Source organism: Melanerpes formicivorus, unplaced genomic scaffold (assembly GCF_026170545.1).
Source record: "Melanerpes formicivorus ecotype bairdi unplaced genomic scaffold, bMelFor1.0.p_v2 SCAF_30, whole genome shotgun sequence".
Classification (NCBI taxonomy): Eukaryota; Metazoa; Chordata; class Aves; order Piciformes; family Picidae; genus Melanerpes; species Melanerpes formicivorus.
The window spans coordinates 4,854,485-4,872,681 of NW_027142382.1; the positions used below are offsets into that span (position 1 = coordinate 4,854,485).

General features: G+C 37.8%; 2 protein-coding genes across 15 annotated transcripts in view; one reads left to right on the forward strand and one right to left on the reverse strand.

Moving 5' to 3' along the window:
- CASK (calcium/calmodulin dependent serine protein kinase) overlaps nt 1-18,197 on the reverse strand; it is a 211,115-nt gene that overhangs the window by 102,212 nt on the left and 90,706 nt on the right. For all 14 annotated transcript variants that reach the window (XM_068155113.1, XM_068155104.1, XM_068155114.1 and 11 more), the window contains exons 4-5: nt 10,529-10,606; nt 9,459-9,531 (exon numbers count right to left, since the gene is read on the reverse strand). In XM_068155113.1, the coding sequence (XP_068011214.1) occupies nt 9,459-9,531; nt 10,529-10,606 (151 nt within the window). The remainder of the gene's footprint in view (nt 1-9,458; nt 9,532-10,528; nt 10,607-18,197) is intronic.
- Nucleotides 620-3,978, forward strand: GPR82 (G protein-coupled receptor 82). The gene is made up of 2 exons (XM_068155119.1): nt 620-976; nt 2,146-3,978. The coding sequence occupies exon 2, from the start codon at nt 2,175-2,177 to the stop codon at nt 3,207-3,209; it is 1,035 nt and encodes a 344-aa protein (XP_068011220.1). The 5' UTR covers nt 620-976; nt 2,146-2,174; the 3' UTR covers nt 3,210-3,978.

An 18,197-nucleotide genomic window follows, 5' to 3' on the forward strand; every position in this document is an offset into this window, starting at 1 on the left:
ATTCTCATGGTGTATGCTTAAACATATAGCAAAACTAATGGAAAAAAAAGAATCTTACCAAAATTGCAGAAGTTTTTATATGCTGTCTTCTCTGTTCTCATAAAGGAACTTACTTATACTTACAGCTGTTGAAAAGCTGTTATCTGACAACCACAAATGTATCACAGAAGGAAATTCCAAAGTCTCAGGCGCTGCAGAGCTAAACAGTTTTACTGACCTGTGAGCAAACCTTTCCTGTGGAGAAAGGAAGCTGTCCTGTGCACACTTCTTGACTATTTGTACAAAATACTGTATTTTTTGGACACAGAGTCAGTTTTCCTGAGCTGATGCCTTGAACACATCCCTTGTAAATTGCCTCTACATAATCCATCACCTCACTAGACAGAAGAGAGGTGTTCACATGAAGACAGAAATGGATATAGTATTATTACATGTAAGCTTCAGGAACAGACAAGTCAGTCTCATGACAGTTCCTGCAGCTGAAGAACAATTAAATGTCACTGAAAATACAAGTTTTCATGCATGAAATAGCACGTTCCCTCCACCACCTCCCCTGCCACTCTGTAACATGGGCAGTCCTATAGTGAAGGATAGTAAGAGTCCCTCCACCCCCCAAAAGAGGAAAGTACAATTGCAAGGTCTTTCTGTGACATACCTACACGACCAGAAGGCTGTTACAATCACTCTTCCACATTATCTTCTTATTTTTATTTTGCTAATGGAGTTGCATCCTGACCTAGTTTCAAAGCCTTTTTTGCAGAGACAACATTATCTTGTCTGAGATTTAAATGCCTACTTGCTTTTGGACACTGTAAAAGTGTACATTCTGAAAGCCTACATATGTCAGAGAGATACTGTCATTAATCATACTTTTCAGATTTAAGTATCATCCTTTACACTGCAACATTGGAGCTAAAAAGGACATCAGACTGAAAATTTTCCTCCCTGCACAAGAAGGTGACTGCAGCTTGCATAGGTAAGTTTCAAATTACTGTTTTGTTTCACCTGACAAAATTTGGGCATTGACACAAAAATGGAAACCAGACTTCCAAATAACTGATTTCACCAAGGACTTTACTATGTTGTAATAAAAAAAGGTTATTATTAATATTTTGGTTCAGCAATATATATGGTAGTCAGTGTACACTAAAATGCAGCAGATATAAGAGTTTAATTTGAAAGCTGTCAAACAGTCTACAAATAGGACTTTCAGAAATTTTTGCTATGTAATCAATTTGGGATCTGAGGCTTTTTATCATAGCTGCACAGAATCCTCTTCTGTTTCTGAGTTTATTTACTTGCAGCTGTTTAAAAGAAAAAAAGATAACTCTAAGTTTGAAATCTGTTAATTTTTCCCATGTGATTTTATATAGAACAAAAGTTAACTAGGATACACTTCACTAAAGTAGTATCTGTACAACAATAACATCTTCCTTTGCTACCAGTTAGAAATGCCAGTTTTTATATGGAGCCATTGTAGAGAGCTTTGATTTCTTATTTTCAGTCTGGAAATTGGGAAAATATTGAAAACTGAACTTGGAAAAAAAAACAACGTAATTTTCAACAACTGTTTTGTAAGTTTAGAAATGCAGACTGAATTGTTTATGCAAAATGTACACTTAAGGCTAGAGCTCTGAACATAGTAACACTAGATACAGACACCAGCATAAAATAAGTGCGTCCAGCCAGACTCCTGCATCATACAATTTAATTTGTAATTAAATGGAGGTATAGGATACTCTGTATTTCTGCAACAAAAGTAATACTCTCTGCTTCTTTTGCTTATTTACCTTAAAATAGTCTGTAAGTGGTTTTCAAAGCAGGTTACAGATGTTCTAGAAGATTGAGAAGTAAACCAAGACCACAAAAGTTACTGTCAGACCTTATTTTGGACTTTCTGTCTCCTAATTTGCTTTATTAAAGTCTATGCATGTAAAATCTTTGGGGCTTAACATCACAAAATCTAGTGGGAGAGAACACCCAAACACTAACCTCATGCAAACTTGAGATGATGACCTCAGAGGGAAAACAGCAGTTAGTAATAGTGAGAAGTAGGGGAGACAAAAAGGGAACAAACAGCTAAGAGCAAAGAATAAAAGAGACGTTTGATGAATAGAGAAGAATATTCTTTTAATTGTGTTTCAGCTTTGAGCATTCAAGAAATACCAGAATAAATGAGAAATTCAACATGTCTTCAGCCATCGTTAGCTACTACTGCAGCTCTGCCAGCCATCTACTCTTTCCTATTTCCTGCTGGAATTACCGGAAACGTTCTTGCCGCACGGGTACTTTCAAAGCAAGCCCCCACAAAAAGAACACAGTATGTTTACCTGTCAAACCTTGTCACAGCAAACTTACTCATATGCAGCACAATGCCTCTCCTGGCTACCTATTTTGCAAGAGGGTACTACTGGACTTACAGCTCTGTAGTCTGTAGAATAGCAAATAACTTTGGGACTCTCATTATGCATGTCAGTATGTATGTCACAGTTACTATCTTATGTTTAATTGCTCTAAGTCAGTATGCGACACTGAAGAAAAACAGTGATGCAAACTGTTCTCAAGCAGCCAATGAAAACTTGCACAGATGTGTGCTCAGAAAGTTTCGTCAGCCAGAATTTGCTAAATATTTGTGCATTGTTATATGGCTTACTGTGCTCTGCATAACAGTAGCAGCTATAATATGTAATAATGTCCAGGCAAATGCTGAGGGAGAACTTCACAGCTGCTACAGCATCCATATAGAAGCTGGTAAGTTTACCTCAATGCTTGCAGCTTCTCTTGCCACTGCATGTTTTTTTGTATCTTTTATGACAGTTTTGTTGTCATACTACTGTCTTAACAGACATCTGAGTAAAATACAAAAACATACGTGTATTGGTGAAAAACATCTAATTTATGGCACAGTGAAAAGAAACATTCTTGTCATCCAAATGATACTAACTGTCTGCTTTCTTCCATATCATGTTTTTAGGCCAGTTTTTTATGGACTGCTATCAGGTAATGACTGCACAAAGTTAAACTATCTAGTGGAAATAAAAAACTTCCTTACTTGTCTTGCTGCTGCTAAAAGTGTTTTAGATCCAGTTATATACCTTTGGCTAGATAAAACATTTAAGAGAAGTCTGTATGGCCTGTTTAAAAAATCAGTACCAGAACACCACAAAGGTAAAGATGATGTTTTCACCGAAGAGACTCCTGATATTTGAAGGAATATGGAAAGGTTTTAGTAAAATGTAAGTAGAAATAAACCAGACCAATTATGAAATGGTAAATAGTTACATAAATAATAACATATTACCAGTATCTTTTTAATATTACTTTGCTTGTATAATCAGCATTATCCACAATAAATCTGACAGATCCAAATCAATTCAGGTCATTTATACAATGAACTGTGTAATATGCCTTTATCCATGCTACAAAACATATTCAGGACTGGAGTATTTGGCTAGGAGGTTATTTATTTGCTGCCCCCCCCTTTCTTTTTTTTAATGGAATATGCATCATGAGATGCTAAAACTCTTTACTACATTCTAAACTTACTGAAAACCAATTATTTACTTTAACTATGTCCATCACATTAGGGTTTTGCTATAGTAACTGTTTTTTCAAGAGTGAAGGTCTGTGTTAGGAAATTACGCACTTTTGAAATTCTAGCCTTCACAGAGAAAGATTTCCTAAAGCTTTGAACCAGGACAGCAGAAATTTGAGATGTAATTAATTTACCACCTTGCTCTGACACTTCCTGCTGTGGCAGTGTTACTGAAATGACATCTGCAACAGGGTGACTTGAAAGGAAAGTTTAGATGGTGATGGACAACTTGCACAGCTGAAATAACCACAGATGAGGTGAAAGTTTGGTGGCCTAGAATTTTACTTCAGAGAGCAAGTCCCCGCCATATGCTTCAGGATGGACGGCCAAGGATACCATGAACCCTGCAGCCCCACAGGTTGCATGTTGGGCTGCTGCTCAGGGAGTCCCTTAAAAGCTCTTAGCCAAGCACAGCAAACAGGCAGCTGAAAATTTTGCCTAAAAGACCATTTCTGATTTCCCAGGCCAGAAAGAAGGGACGATAACCTCTTCAGTTGTGGTAGTCTGAAATCAAAACAAAGTCTCAGCCCTTCCTGCTACCTGCCTCCCTAGTCTAGTGGGATTTTAGAGCACAGAGGAGATAACTGCTCCCAGACATTGCAGCTGCTCCCAGACATGGCTCTGGTTTATAGAATTTAATAGAATAAACCAGGTTGGAAGAGACCTTCAAGATCATCGCGTCCAACCCATCAACCAATCCGAGCCACCTAAACAACTAAACCATGGCACCAAGCACCCCATCAAGTCTCCTCCTGAACACCTCCAATGACGGTGACTCCACCACCTCCCCAGGCAGCCCATTCCAATGGGCAATCTCTCTGTATACAACTTAGGTGTTTTGAGAAGAATGGGTTTTGTATGTGCTCTGTAGCTTCATCAGGAATCATTTTTCTTGCAGTCCTATCTATGACAGTCATGTTCAACAGGTAAGGCAGTGACTTCCTTGTTGGGATCCAGCCTTCCTGTACTCAAGGTATTGTACTTGCCCAAAAGCACTACTTACTGATTTAATTTCAAAGGTGGATTAATACATGGTGCTCTGGAAGCCACCTCCTTCACAACAACATGAAGGACCAGTTCTAGAAGAGTGCATAAAGCACAAAATATCTACAAAAGTGCAACATATCTGAATGCACAATAATATTCAGTGAAGAAAATAAGAATGAAGTGCATACATGCAGTTATTTCTAATGTTTGGTACTGGCAAAACAAATGAGTGGAATTTCTCCTAGTATAATCTTGTGAGGTAAATTCTATGGTTTGATTAGGAAGGCATAAATGTTCATTACCTAATGGTATACAAAAGTCATTCAATGATAACACATTTAATGATCACTAACAACATGAGAGCAATGAAAAAGAGGAGATTTTGTGGGTTTTTGTTTGTTTTTTGAACTGTAGAAGTTAGAATATCACAATGACAAGTAGAGATTTCAATTATTTTTAATCATTTCACAGAAGACCTTTAATATTACAAAGTGGTCTTTTTCCTTGTACAATCTTCTCTTCAGCCAATTTACTGAGTGTAAGAAGTGCTGTAAAATACTAGATATTCTGAGAAATTCTATCACTCACTCAAAACTTCACAATAAGATGTAATAAGCATTTCTGTCTTCCCAACCCTACTCCTGAGTTCCATGACAAGTATCCTCAATCAACCTAGGTGCCATCAGACAAGATATTGGGTCTTCTCTAATAGGGACCACAGGACTTCCTATCATTTGACAGCTCCTTCATGTTATGCAGAAGTAAAATAAAGATGTAAGCAAAAAAGACAGAAAAGCATAGGAAAGTACTGTTTTATTTAATACAATGTTCCCCATGAGAATAGAATTCAGTGATTGCTTCTTTCACAGCCAAATGGGGCTCCAAGATGGAAAGCCCCTGAAGAAACATTGAGGAAAAACTACTGAAAGCTTTACTCTTGCAGACTCCTAACTTCTGCATTGAATGAGGAAATGCTCCTCAGAGAAACACAGCCAGACAGGACACTTTAGTTCCACCTCTCCTATATAACCTTTAAAGAATTTAGTATGCAATGGAATCTCACAAAGCAGTTGCTACTGGATCTCAAGCATCTAGTAACTTGTAAAAAATACAGAAAAAGCACCTGTTGTTATTGACTGTTCCCAGAAAGCATAAACTAGGTTCTATTCCAAAGTGAAAAGAGTAGAGAGAAAGAAACATGCAACAGATCCCTTGGTTTGGATAATCAAAGATTGGAAAGAATAGAATAGAATAGAATAGACCAGACCAGGTTGGAAGAGACCTTCAAGATCATCGCGTCCAACCCATCAACCAATCCAACCCACCTAAACAACTAAACCATGGCACCAAGCATCCCATCAAGTCTCCTCCTGAGCACCTCCAATGATGGTGACTCCACCACCTCCCCAGGCAGCCCATTCCAATGGGCAATCACTCTCTCTGTATAGAACTTCTTCCTAACATCCAGCCTAAACCTCCCCTGGTGCAGCCTGAGACTGTGTCCTCTTGTTCTGGTGCTGGCTGCCTGGGAGAAGAGACCAACCTCCGCCTGTCTACAACCTCCCTTCAGGTACTTGTAGAGAGCAATAAAGAGAAGATGTTCTTCAAGAATAGCTTCTATTCTGATTATTTTTTAAAATAACTGAATATACATTGACATAAACAGACACATATGTACAAGCCTTACTAATTTTCTAGATAAAAGCAGAAGTATAAGACTTCAGCTGTACAGGAAAAGTATCTGCAGTGCCTGAGTGCAAGGAGTTAACACAGTCAAAGAAGTAACAGAGTGTGTTCTCAGAATTCATATGGTTATTTTAGCTTTCTCTATAGTGCATAAATTTACATGCAAATCTATCCACAGATCAAGTCTCAAGTCACCTGCACCAACGCAGAGTTTTATATGACACTCCACAGAGTAAATAGCACTCAATCCTACTCTGGAAATAGTGGTTTTGCTTCCAGTGACAGATACTGAATTGAATCTTAACAGCAGAGAAGGCAGAGTCTGTGTATTTTTGCTCTAGAAGTTTGCTGTGTTTTGATGATCACACTCGCAAACGAGAGCTCATAAGTACTGAGACAAACCTGTAATAAAAATGTTGGATGTCTACATTTAGCCAGCAAAGTTGTCTGTGACTCTAGTAGCACACACATCATCTTATTGATCACAGAAACATATACAAGCACTCAAACTACATGGAAATCACAGAGCAAAGTTGGAGTTTTTTGAGTGAACTGAAATCTTCAGCAACTAAAGCTCTTAATGGGATTTAATTATTCTTGTATCAGTTGCATTAAAATGTATTTTTATAATAAGATTTTGCAACTATATAAAATGCTGCATAAGCATCACAACACAGGCTCACAAATTTGTAAAACCTCTTGATGCTTTGCTGATAAAAAACAATCAAATGAAGTTATTGTGAAAACAAAAGGGTGAAAAAACCTGCAACGACCACTGCAGAAATGCACTTTTCATAGAGTACTGTCCTGCTTCATAACTTATACAGTGCTTAAACAGTGTGCTTCAGCAGCTGAATCCCATTCCACTTCCAGTAACTAGCACAAAAATCTTCTACCCGCATCAGTTTTAGTCTTACTACCAGTATGAATGCTAGCCTATCCTCTTCCTAAACAGGTAACTCAGTGAAACTGTCAAGAAAGGACAGAGCAACTTTTCCCAAACAGTGAAATTGTAACAACTCAAAATACTGAATGCTGACTGCACTGAATGCGCAGTGCTGGTTTAGGTACTCTACACCGCATTACCTGCCAGAGGGATTGGCAATACTGAAGTTCATCTATGTGTAACAAAAGCAAGACTTTCAGCTTTAAAAATCATAATTATTAAAATAATTCCATAGCACAGAACTTCAGGAAGTTCAAAGATCAGTGGTATCCTTTGCAATGAAGAGATGCAGAGGCATACCATTAATTTTTCTCCTTCTTGAAGAAATATTACATCTATAGAGTGCATTTTGTTTACTTGGTTTTACTTCCATTAAATCTGGAGGTATTTATTACTGCCTGCAATTAAAGTGTTGTCATTCATTGTTCACAACCATCTTCAGCTGTATTTATGTTAAGAGGAAAAAAAACCCACAGATATAACCCAGTTTGTTACTTTTTATTCCTGAATGTGAAGTAAGAAAAAGATACTATTTTACAGAATATGGTGAAGTTGAGACTTGTAAGAGAGACATAAGCCATTTTTCTGCTGCTTCTTTGTTCTTTCTCAAAGGTCCCCTCCCTCTTACCACTTTCTAATGACTGAATAACAAAATACTTTCATTATTATCTAATGCTGACAGGTCAAGAGAAAGTGGCTGACTTACGTGACAAATGGTACTCAAATTCTAGCAAGGGTTTTATGGAGAAAAACAAGCCTCTCGTTTTAGACCCACATTACCCCCATTTCCCTTTTTTTGTTCTCCTATGTGAAGCTAATCCCTGCGTCATAACATTCTGTATTGGAAGAGATCCCGTTTCAGTGTTGCTACTTTCAGTAGTAGTAGTTCAGGTACTTCGGACACAGCAAGCTTCTGAAAGAATAAAAGGAATGGCTGAGTCCTGTAGCACTAGGCTAGCAGAATACAAATAAATGTGGTGAGGCAGAAAGTTCTTGCTATGTGCATTTGTGATGCACAGCTGTCCTGAGTTTTCTGCCTTCCTGCATTAGCATTTTCTACTTTATCATACAATTCATTCCAAGCAGTGAATGAATGCAGGATTGTATTAACTGAAGGTTAAGCAAACATGCAATTGTCACTGATTATAACGCATTTATGCAGTGTTGTAGGAAGTGAAATGTTATAGAGAACCAAGCAATGTCTGGTCTCAAAGAGCAGTGACAGAAAATAACACAACTACAGGCCATCCTGTGAAAGCTTTCAGGTTTTGGTTCTGTATTCAGAGGTGAATTTGAGGCCTAAGAGAGTTTATCGTAGGCTGCAGCCAGTATTTCAGAAGCTTTGCTAGACCTTGTCCCTTAAAGAAGTAAGGTGAAGTTTCTCGCAGCAGATTAGAGCAAACTGAAATATTCTTAACTTCCTCATCAGGTAAAAGTTAAGAGAGCACAAAGCTTGCTTAAAAGACACCTAACTCTTGAAGAGACTCTAAAGTGCAAAATTTCCTGTGCATCAGATAATGATCAAACATTTTGCAGTTTGAAACAACATTCACAGAAAGCTTAAGAGGGTAAACAATGTAGTATGATTATGTCAACCTTAGAGATTTTCATCAATACACTTACATTCATTTAGGTAATTGGGAAGTCGGTCATTTAGTCTAACTCCTTTCAAAACAATGTCTACAGTGACATCTAGAGCTGGGATATTGCAGTTAGATAAACAGTTCTACACCCAAACCCTGAAGTTATCTATCTGCAATGCTTTTGCCAAAACAAAACACTGCCTGTTGGTTTACACTACTTTAGACTGGTACATTAAATAAATTCTCACTCCCTTGTGGAATTCAGCAAATTTAATTCTAAGGATGGTATTTAATAAAGACAGGGATTTTAAAAGGTTTCTAAATGCAGTTAATTTCTATACACATTGTTCTTACCACAAAAAAAAAAAACCACCAAGCTGAGTTTATATTAGTATTCATAACCTAGAAATTAAACTTTCACTGTAATTTGCAATCAGATGCACGTGTCATCTGTGAATGAAGACATCCTAAGTGTTCTCTACTGATGGAATTAGAGAGGAGCTTTTAATCACACACAACACAGTAAGAGTAAACAACTCACACCTTGCAAATAGAGCTTCCTTTTCTACAGCTTCCCCTTCCTCTAAATTATGGAAATTAAGACTCAGTGGTTTGTATTACTGTGGTGAAGAAATGAATAAATAATTAACCCCCCCCTTACCTTCACATCCCTGTGGATTATATTATTATCATGACAGTAACGCAGAGCTTCCAGTATCTGTCTCATGTAATGACTGAAAAACAACAAAGACATCATGGATGACAAAGTTGCATGAAAAATTAGTAAACATATATAATAAACTGTCTCTCATAAACTGTATATAATAAAACTCATCAACCAACTTTAACCTTAAATAATGGGTTTGGCAGAATGGAGTTTGTGTTAATAATAATAATAATAATAATTAATAAAATCTGCATTTTCCATTGTTTAAAGGTTTCAAATGTTCATTAAGTCTGTTTTAGATGACAAGGAACTCAAGATCCTTCAGGGATAATGAAACACAGAAAGGAAAAAAAGCGACTATTGGTGCCGGATTTATTTATAAATGGACAGAACTAACATCTTGGCTTGCTTGATGCAAATGGAAAACTAAATTCTTTCTCCCTTGTGTCTAAAGGATCACCTAACAGATTACTGACCATATCAGAAAGCCAAGAAAGCCAACATCACCCTGTGCTGCATTAGACATAACACTAATGGTGGACTTAAGGGAGGCAGTGCTTGACCTCTGGAGGTTTCAGGTCGCTTTAAGTAAACATCTTTCCCTAGGACCATAATTATGCACAGGATTATATTGCCCAGGGAGGCTGTGGAATATCCATCCTTGGAGGTTTTCCTGGACAAAGCCTTGAGCAACATGATCCAAATGCAGTGCTGACTGTCTTAAGCAGAAGGTTGAAACAGAAACCTCTTCATGTCTCTCCTATAATACTAAAATGTCTAGTTTTGAGAAAAGTAAATGAAGAATCTCATATGAGAGAAGGCCAAGAATTAAATATTGGATATAAAATACTATTTTATTCAATAATTCAATTCAAATATAGAATGAATGAATGACAAAATACTCCAAAATTCTACTTTTATTATGCTAATTGCTGTAATGTACATTCAGGCTGTGAAAACAGGATTATTTATCGTATTCCAAATTTTGGCTACCAGATTGCACAACAGTATATTTCATTCCCTTCTATTTATCTTTTAGGATTAAATGAAATTATAATACATACCTGGCTACAGCCTCACTGTACACAAATCCAGCATCTGCTCTCTTCACAATTTCAAAACACAGATCTGCTCCATCCATACTGCAGATAAAAACAGATAACTACAATCAAGTACATAAAAATGTTTAAAAGAAATACAAACATTTACTTACTCTACACACAAATCTTACATAAAATACTTTGGATACATGTACAATGCATTACTAAATATACCAGCATTTAATAGGTTATCTAATAGAACACAGCTTGCCACAGGTTAACCATTCTATGCTCCTCAGGTCATGCAACAGTTCTCTCAAAGCATCAGCAAAACCCAACATTTCTCCTGTTGCTCAAACTGCTCATTGACCAAGGTATGCAAGACAGCAGGAAGTCAATGCCCTGTGCAGGAACGCTCTGCAAGTTAACAATTAATGCATGGTATCATGACAAGTGTGTTCTTAAAAGCATTATAAGTGCAAGTCTCTATATAATTAAGACTGCAGCTGCAAAAAAATCTTACTCAAACTTAGTTTTAAATGAAGACTTACAAAAACACTCCAAAAATAAACTACAGCCCTTCAAGTCAGCATTTTCATAAGGGTAATTAAGGAGCCAAAAAGATATTTCACACCTCACAGCCTCAGTGAAGGCACCTGAAAACACTGACAGCACATACATTATATCACTATCTGTGGTACTTACTACTTTGTTCTTTTTCTCCCTAATTGTCTGTAGTCTTTCTGATAACTTCCCACAATGAATAGTGTAACACTTTTAGATGCACTCCATAGCCCTGAGGGTCAAATTAGACCACCCTTTCTCTAAAACCAAAGCACCTTGGCGTGGCATAACTCTCCTCCATTGCTTTCCCTTGTAAAGAACCCAAGACAGATTTATATCTAAAAATCTTCATTGCTTGATGGGGCAAGGGTAGAGTAACAAGAGTTAACAGGAGTAATAAAAATCACATCACTCATGCTTAACAAGGCACTTGCAAAAATAACATATAACTTTCAGCCTTCACACCATGTCTGCTTCCTCTCCACCAAAGACTCAAAGACGGAAAACAAAAGGCAGCAGAACTTGCAAGGTATCTACAAAGCCAACACTATGAGGGGCATTTTGGTAAGCTACCCAGAATGTCATCACACAACCACTTGCACTTTGTTACACACCTGCAATGCAAAACTCTCCTTGAGGAGTCACAAGCAATTTACAGAGGCTTTGATCCTCAAATAAATCCAAAAGTTATCCCTATCAAAACTAAACTATCATGTGGATGACCAAAAGAAATGCACTTTCATTTAAGTAGGTAGAAAAAAAAATTTCCTGGTCAGTTACTCCAGCACTGGTACCTTTTTTGGATTTAACATGCCTCACAAATCAGAAACCCACACTGCCAAATCATGACTGCTCATCACTGCATCACTCATCTATATGGTTTTTTCCCCAGCAGTTTTATGTCCTGCTCAATTTCATACAGCTAGTCTGGATACATGGCTAAATATCCTTTTGAGAATGGATTGTGCTGCATTATACACAGCACTGTATAGCAGCAACGGGGTCATTCAATGAGACCAGCATAGACTGGATTTAGCTACCTCACTGGAAAAAACACTTAAGTCAATCTCCCTTTCGTATCTCCTCCCAACAATTTATTTTGTCTAGGTGCGAAACAAATTTGAAACCTGAGCAACACCAAACACTGTCAAACATAAACAGTGTATGATTAATTAACAAAAATTAGGATGTGTTATTGTCACAGAATCAAAGAACACATCTGGTTGGAAGAGACCCTGAAGATCACCCAGTCCAACCTTTGACCCAGTACTGAAGGGTTAACACTAAGCCATGTTGCTGAGCAGTGGGTCCACATGCTGCTTTGAATACCCCCAGTGCTGGTGACTCCACAGCACTGCCCTGGGCAGGCCATTCCAATGTTTGAGAACCCTTTCAGTGAAGAAATATTTCCTAATACCCAGACTGAATCTCTTTCCTCTACTCCAGCTGCTTAACACAAAGGAGAAAAGACTGCCTCCTCCTCACTCCAACCTTCCTTCAGGTAGTTGTTGAGAGTGATGAGGTCTCTCCTCAGCATGAAGCAGTAGAACTCTTTAGAAGATGAATATCACACTGATTTGTTATGAGCTCCAGATGAATAAAGATCCAGAGGCACTCAAGATTTTTAGCTGTAATAATAGTTGCCAAGGTGCTATGCCAAGAGTGTAATTTCTTTACTCTAACTGTTCTATTAAATAAGATGTTAATAGCCAGAATAGTCTTTAACATGTGTTTCTAACCTCACACTCATACACATCATTTAAATTTTATAACAGGGAGTGGCAGTCTGATCTCTATGCAAACCTTTTTTGATTTGTTTAAATTACATTGATATTAAAAATTGCTACAGATTCTAAGCAGTAATTTTGCATAGTTTTATTATATATTCATTAAGATGATCCCTCTTTATCTCAAAAGCACAAGTATTCAGCAGGCTTGTTTTACTCTCTGACTTCAACTGACTACTGTTTCAGGGCAGAATCTGAAGAAGAGATGTTTCTTCATGTGCAAATAGGGCTTCCTTGATCCCAATAATGCTGAATTTTACCTTAAAAAAAATCTCACAAGACTTTTCCACCTGAGGCTGCAAAAGCAGGAGTCAGTCTCAGTTATAAGAAACCCTGGAAAACTCAATGCACTAACCAAGTTAAAACTCTGCAATGTCAGAATCACTCAAAAGGTGACTGCACAAACTGAAAAGCTGATGCGACATATTATAGGATTAATATTTTTAGGTATCAATGAAATCAAAGTTCAGGAGGTCTCAAGATTTTGTAAGGACTATCAGCTTTAGGCATGAGAAAAAGACAAAAATAAAACAATTAAGATAAGTTAAAATGCACTAAAATCAACACACCGAGATAGAGATGTGCTGGAGACCTAAGTGGAAGATGCAAAAAGAGTTGGTTAAATGACGGTACGCTCACACTCAGAGAATCGCCTGATACCAGTAGAGGGCACTCGTGGAAGCTACATAGCCTGGGACACGTCATGGTATTTGACACTGAAAGTGCCGGCTAAAGCAGCTCTGACCAACACCACCACCACATCTGCATTGTTTTGAGTACTGGCACAAATTTCCGATATTCTGCCCTTGTTTTTTATACACTTTTAGCAGAACTGTGCCTGGATCTCAGCCCTTTGGATAAACCTTTCTTTACATAGCTCTGATCAGTACGACTGTGCAACTTGAAAAGTCTTTCTACTACTCTGCACAAAGCTGATGGTAAGTTGCAACCTGCCCAGAAAATTTACTCCTGAGTCATATTCCATGTAGACATTTGTTCTGAGGCTAATAATCACTCTGAAGAATAGAGAGAATACTCCAGAAGAGATGTATATCTTAAGACAAGGATATAATAGCTTTGAATTTTCAGATGACCCAACAAGATGTGTCCTGTGACTTCATTTATTGATGAAGAATCAGAAAGTTTGAAAAGCACTGCTTCAGGGAACCGAATTAATGCTTAAAAAAGCCTCAGACAACCTAAATACTTGACATACTGCTCACAACTGAATTTACTTAGTTTTGTATCATGTATGCTAAAGGCATGATGGCATTTTTTCCTTCAGCTGGACAGGTCTTATACACTTGCCATCTTCACTTACTACAAATAAGCTGCCATAAATAAACTTTAACTATACAATAATTAACTTTTCTTAAAACTCTGTGTAGCAACCTCTGAAAATTAAGATATAGAAACTCATCAGATATTTTGAAAGCCTGGGCCAAACTTTAAACCTGAAATTATTTTCTTTCAGTAATCACAGCAACTTGTACTGGTATGAAAATTAAAGAGATTTAGTTTATTTTGAGTTTACTTTTAGAAGTTAACATTAAGACATTTTTATCCTAGATTATGCACTATGCTAATGGGACGGAGATTGGAGTCAATACAGCTGACCAATATGATCGAGTATTGTTCCTTTATTGTTCTAGTATTGCAGGCCTATAGTGTGAGTATAGCACAGTAAAGTAAAGCAAAGAAGAAGAAGGGAAAGGAAAGGCAGAAGTGTGTAGCAAGGGAACTTCTACAACTTATCTAAACTTGGAGAGCCTCGCTGGCATAGCTTCATTGGTTCCCTAGGAGTGACCACACATGGCACTGTTACAGATTATTGGTCCAACTACTAATGACACGCGAGGTTGTTGATGCAGGTGCATGTCCTGTTGTCCCAAGATAACTTTCTATGTTTATAGCTACCAGTGTCCTGTTTTAGTTCCATGCTGCAGGCACAGCACTGTTTTGCTACACTGCTAGCTGGCTCTGCACTTATGCTGAGCATGGCCTACCACCATGTCAGGCTCTATGCCTGCACTGCCAGATTGCTCACACTGCTCATCGCTGGCACTGCCACATTATGCAAGTATGAAAGAAATACAGTAAAGCTATATAAAAGGTGAAGAGTTACAGGCGAGATTGCATTTAGAAATGACCTCCTAACTATAATCCTAACATGATTAAGTAAAATAATGGGAAAAAAAAATTCACACAAAATTTTCACTCACAAACCAAGAAGCTATGCTATTTCACAGTACCGTAACAAAGCAGAATTAATAGATAACAATTTTCCCTCTTCTTTGCTTTCTTAACACTTCAACAAAGGCACAACTGAGTCTACCATCATTTAAAACCACTGCAAGACAGACTAAAAGACTGCTTTCATCTGTTTAGACATGATAAAGTATCCGTTCGATGTACTTTCACTGACTACAATGCTTGTACTATGATAAAGCTCACAGTTAACTCAAGATTAGTGATGGATCACTTGTGTGTGGAAGGTAACTCCCTGACACAGCTGGTGAGTGTGGCAAGCAGGGAGCATGCCCAGCAGGACCTGTTGTACATGAACACAGGAGGACTTGGGGGTGATCTGATGGTTGGAGGTGGTTCTGGGCATATGCTTCACTGGCTGGATGGCCAGGCACAACTTGTTGTGGTGAATGGAGTTTAATCCAGCTAACAAGCTGATCATAAATGGTGTTTCCCAGGGCTCCTTACTGGGGCAGTTGTGTTTAGTATCTATTTTTCAAGGGTATTGAGTGCATCCTCAGTAAATCTGAAGATGACACCAAGTTGAGTGGGAACACTGATCTGCTTTAGGACAGGAAGTCTCTACAGAGGGATCTGAACAGGCCGGATCAGTGGGCCAAGGCCAACTGTGACAGGTTCAACAAAGCCAAGTGCTGAGTCCTGCTTTTGATTCACAACACTTCATGCAATACTACAGGCTTGGGGCAGGGTGGTTGGAAAGTTGCCTGGTGGAAAACAACCTGAAAATGTTGGCCAATGGCTGTCTGAATATGTGTGGTAGTTAGCAATGTGCCCAGATGGCCAAGGCAGCCAACAGCATTGGGCTTCTATCAGAAACAGGCTAGCAGGAGTGGAGAAGTGATATTCAGGATCATTTCAGCAACTGCTCCATGCAGATCACAGCTTAGGAAACAGTAGTGGACCTACATATCATTTATGTACAACTGATGGCACAAAGTTTTAGGTTTTGTTACTCTGTGCATTTTATTTGATGGACCCAAATTAATTTTTATGAAAAGCATCTGCCAGTCCACAAATAAACCATCACCAGCTGGTCTTATGTCAGCAGATCTGTGTTGTCTTCCCCTTTTCTGTCATTTCAGGATAACTAGACCCTAATAAAACATATTTTATTGCTGTAGACAGAACTTCGTTGCAAAGCAATTAAGTTTGTTATAATAATAGGATAATGAAGAGAAAGCAGTAAAGCAGTACAAGTGAAAGTAAGTTACCTACATAGATGATGCTTTTCTGCTACCTGAAAGTTTCTTATTATGGTTACAATTATATAGTATAATAACCCAATTAAACTCAGACAATTCAGTCTTACTCTACAGCAAACATTAGTCTCCTGTTGAATCACTTTATGAAACATCCCCTCCAGCACAACATATTGTGACTACAACTCTTCTATTCCCTGCTACATGAGCACAGGTGTTCCTACTGTCTCATTTTCTATCGTTGTTTGTTACAAAAGAGTGATGTTTTGTAGTGTGTAAGGGAAACAAAGGCATATGAGATAGTAAAGAATTATTATCCCTCAAATAATTTAGCCTCACATTTCCTCTTTCATGTGGCCTGAAGTCAGGTAGAGTATTTGTGTAGTGATCCTAATTGTTCAGACTTAACTTTTTATGTATACAAACATAAATGATAATGGGCTTGTCATTGAAAAATAATTACTGCTTTTGTCTCATATTTCTGAGCTACTGGCTTGTAAAAATAGAAGCAAAACCTTTTTTCCATTTCAAAATCTTGTTAATTATCACAGTATGTCTCCCCAAGGTGTAGATAATTATTTCATAATAGGATAATTAAAGTCCCTTGGTCCACGCTTTGGGATTTACAAAATAAAACCACAATCAGTATTGAATCAAAACTTACAGAAGGGAAAACAGAAACCAATTTTTTCACACAATCATAAGTTTATAAACTCACCTTCAAAAAAATACAGAAAAAATTCAAAGAACTATTTTCAGCTTTACCTAATTGGTTTTGGTTTTTTTTGGGGGTCATTTTGTTGGTTTTGGTTGGAGGTTTTTTGCTGTTACCACCTAAGCTTTTCTTTTCCTCAATGGTAAAACTAATATGTAAGAAGTGCATATCTCAAGTCAAGCTGTTGGCTCTAATGGACATGCTGATTCAACCTAACACAATGGCATGATGTGGCTTGTTCCAACACAAGCTAGCCAAATGCATCAGAAAACAATGCAGGAAAATCAGAGAAGTTCAAGAGGTATAAACATATATGCCCAGACACTAGGAATGCATATATGTGGAACCTCAGAAGAGCTGATAGGTACAGAGAAGGAAGAATGAATACAGATAATGCACAAATTAGTGTTCTCCATGTCTGTTTTCATCCTACCCAGTTAGCTAAAATCTAACTCAAGGAGGACTAAAAATTTTCCCTCAAAGAAGGAATGTGGTGAGTTAGGGTCTGCTCATCCTTCTACTTCTCTTTGTCAATTAAAAATAGCTGTACACTGCTATTTTGTTCATGCTACAACAATAAATCCTCACATCTGAGATTCTAAAATATATCTTTCAGACAAATGCCTCTTTTCCAGTGATGTGAACAGGCATATTGATTTACAAGCACTCTTAAATACTCCAATGAACTTTACTTTTTGTATCTAGTAAAGGAAAAGCAGTGCTGAAGAAACAAGTCTGGAAAAAAAAAGCAGCAAAACTTCCCAGCTGGCATAGACTACCATCCATTAACCAGAGATGATGACTATTAGCAGATTTTTAACTCATTCTCATGCACCCTATTAGGATGGATGGCACAGTGGCCATCCATAAACAGCACACTGTAAAGAATCAGTCTAATGTTAACTAAAGGGGCGACGGAGGTTGGAGTCAATACAGCTGACCAATATGATCGAGTATTGTTCCTTTATTGTTCCAGTATTGCAGGCCTATGGTGCCAGTATAGCACAGTAAAGCGCAGAAGAAGAAGGGAAAGGAAAGGCAGAAGTGTGTAGCAAGGGAACTTCTACAACTTATCTAAACTCAGAGAGCCTCGTTGGCATAGCTTCATTGGTTCCCTAGGAGTGACCACACATCGCACTATTATAGATTATTGGTCCAGC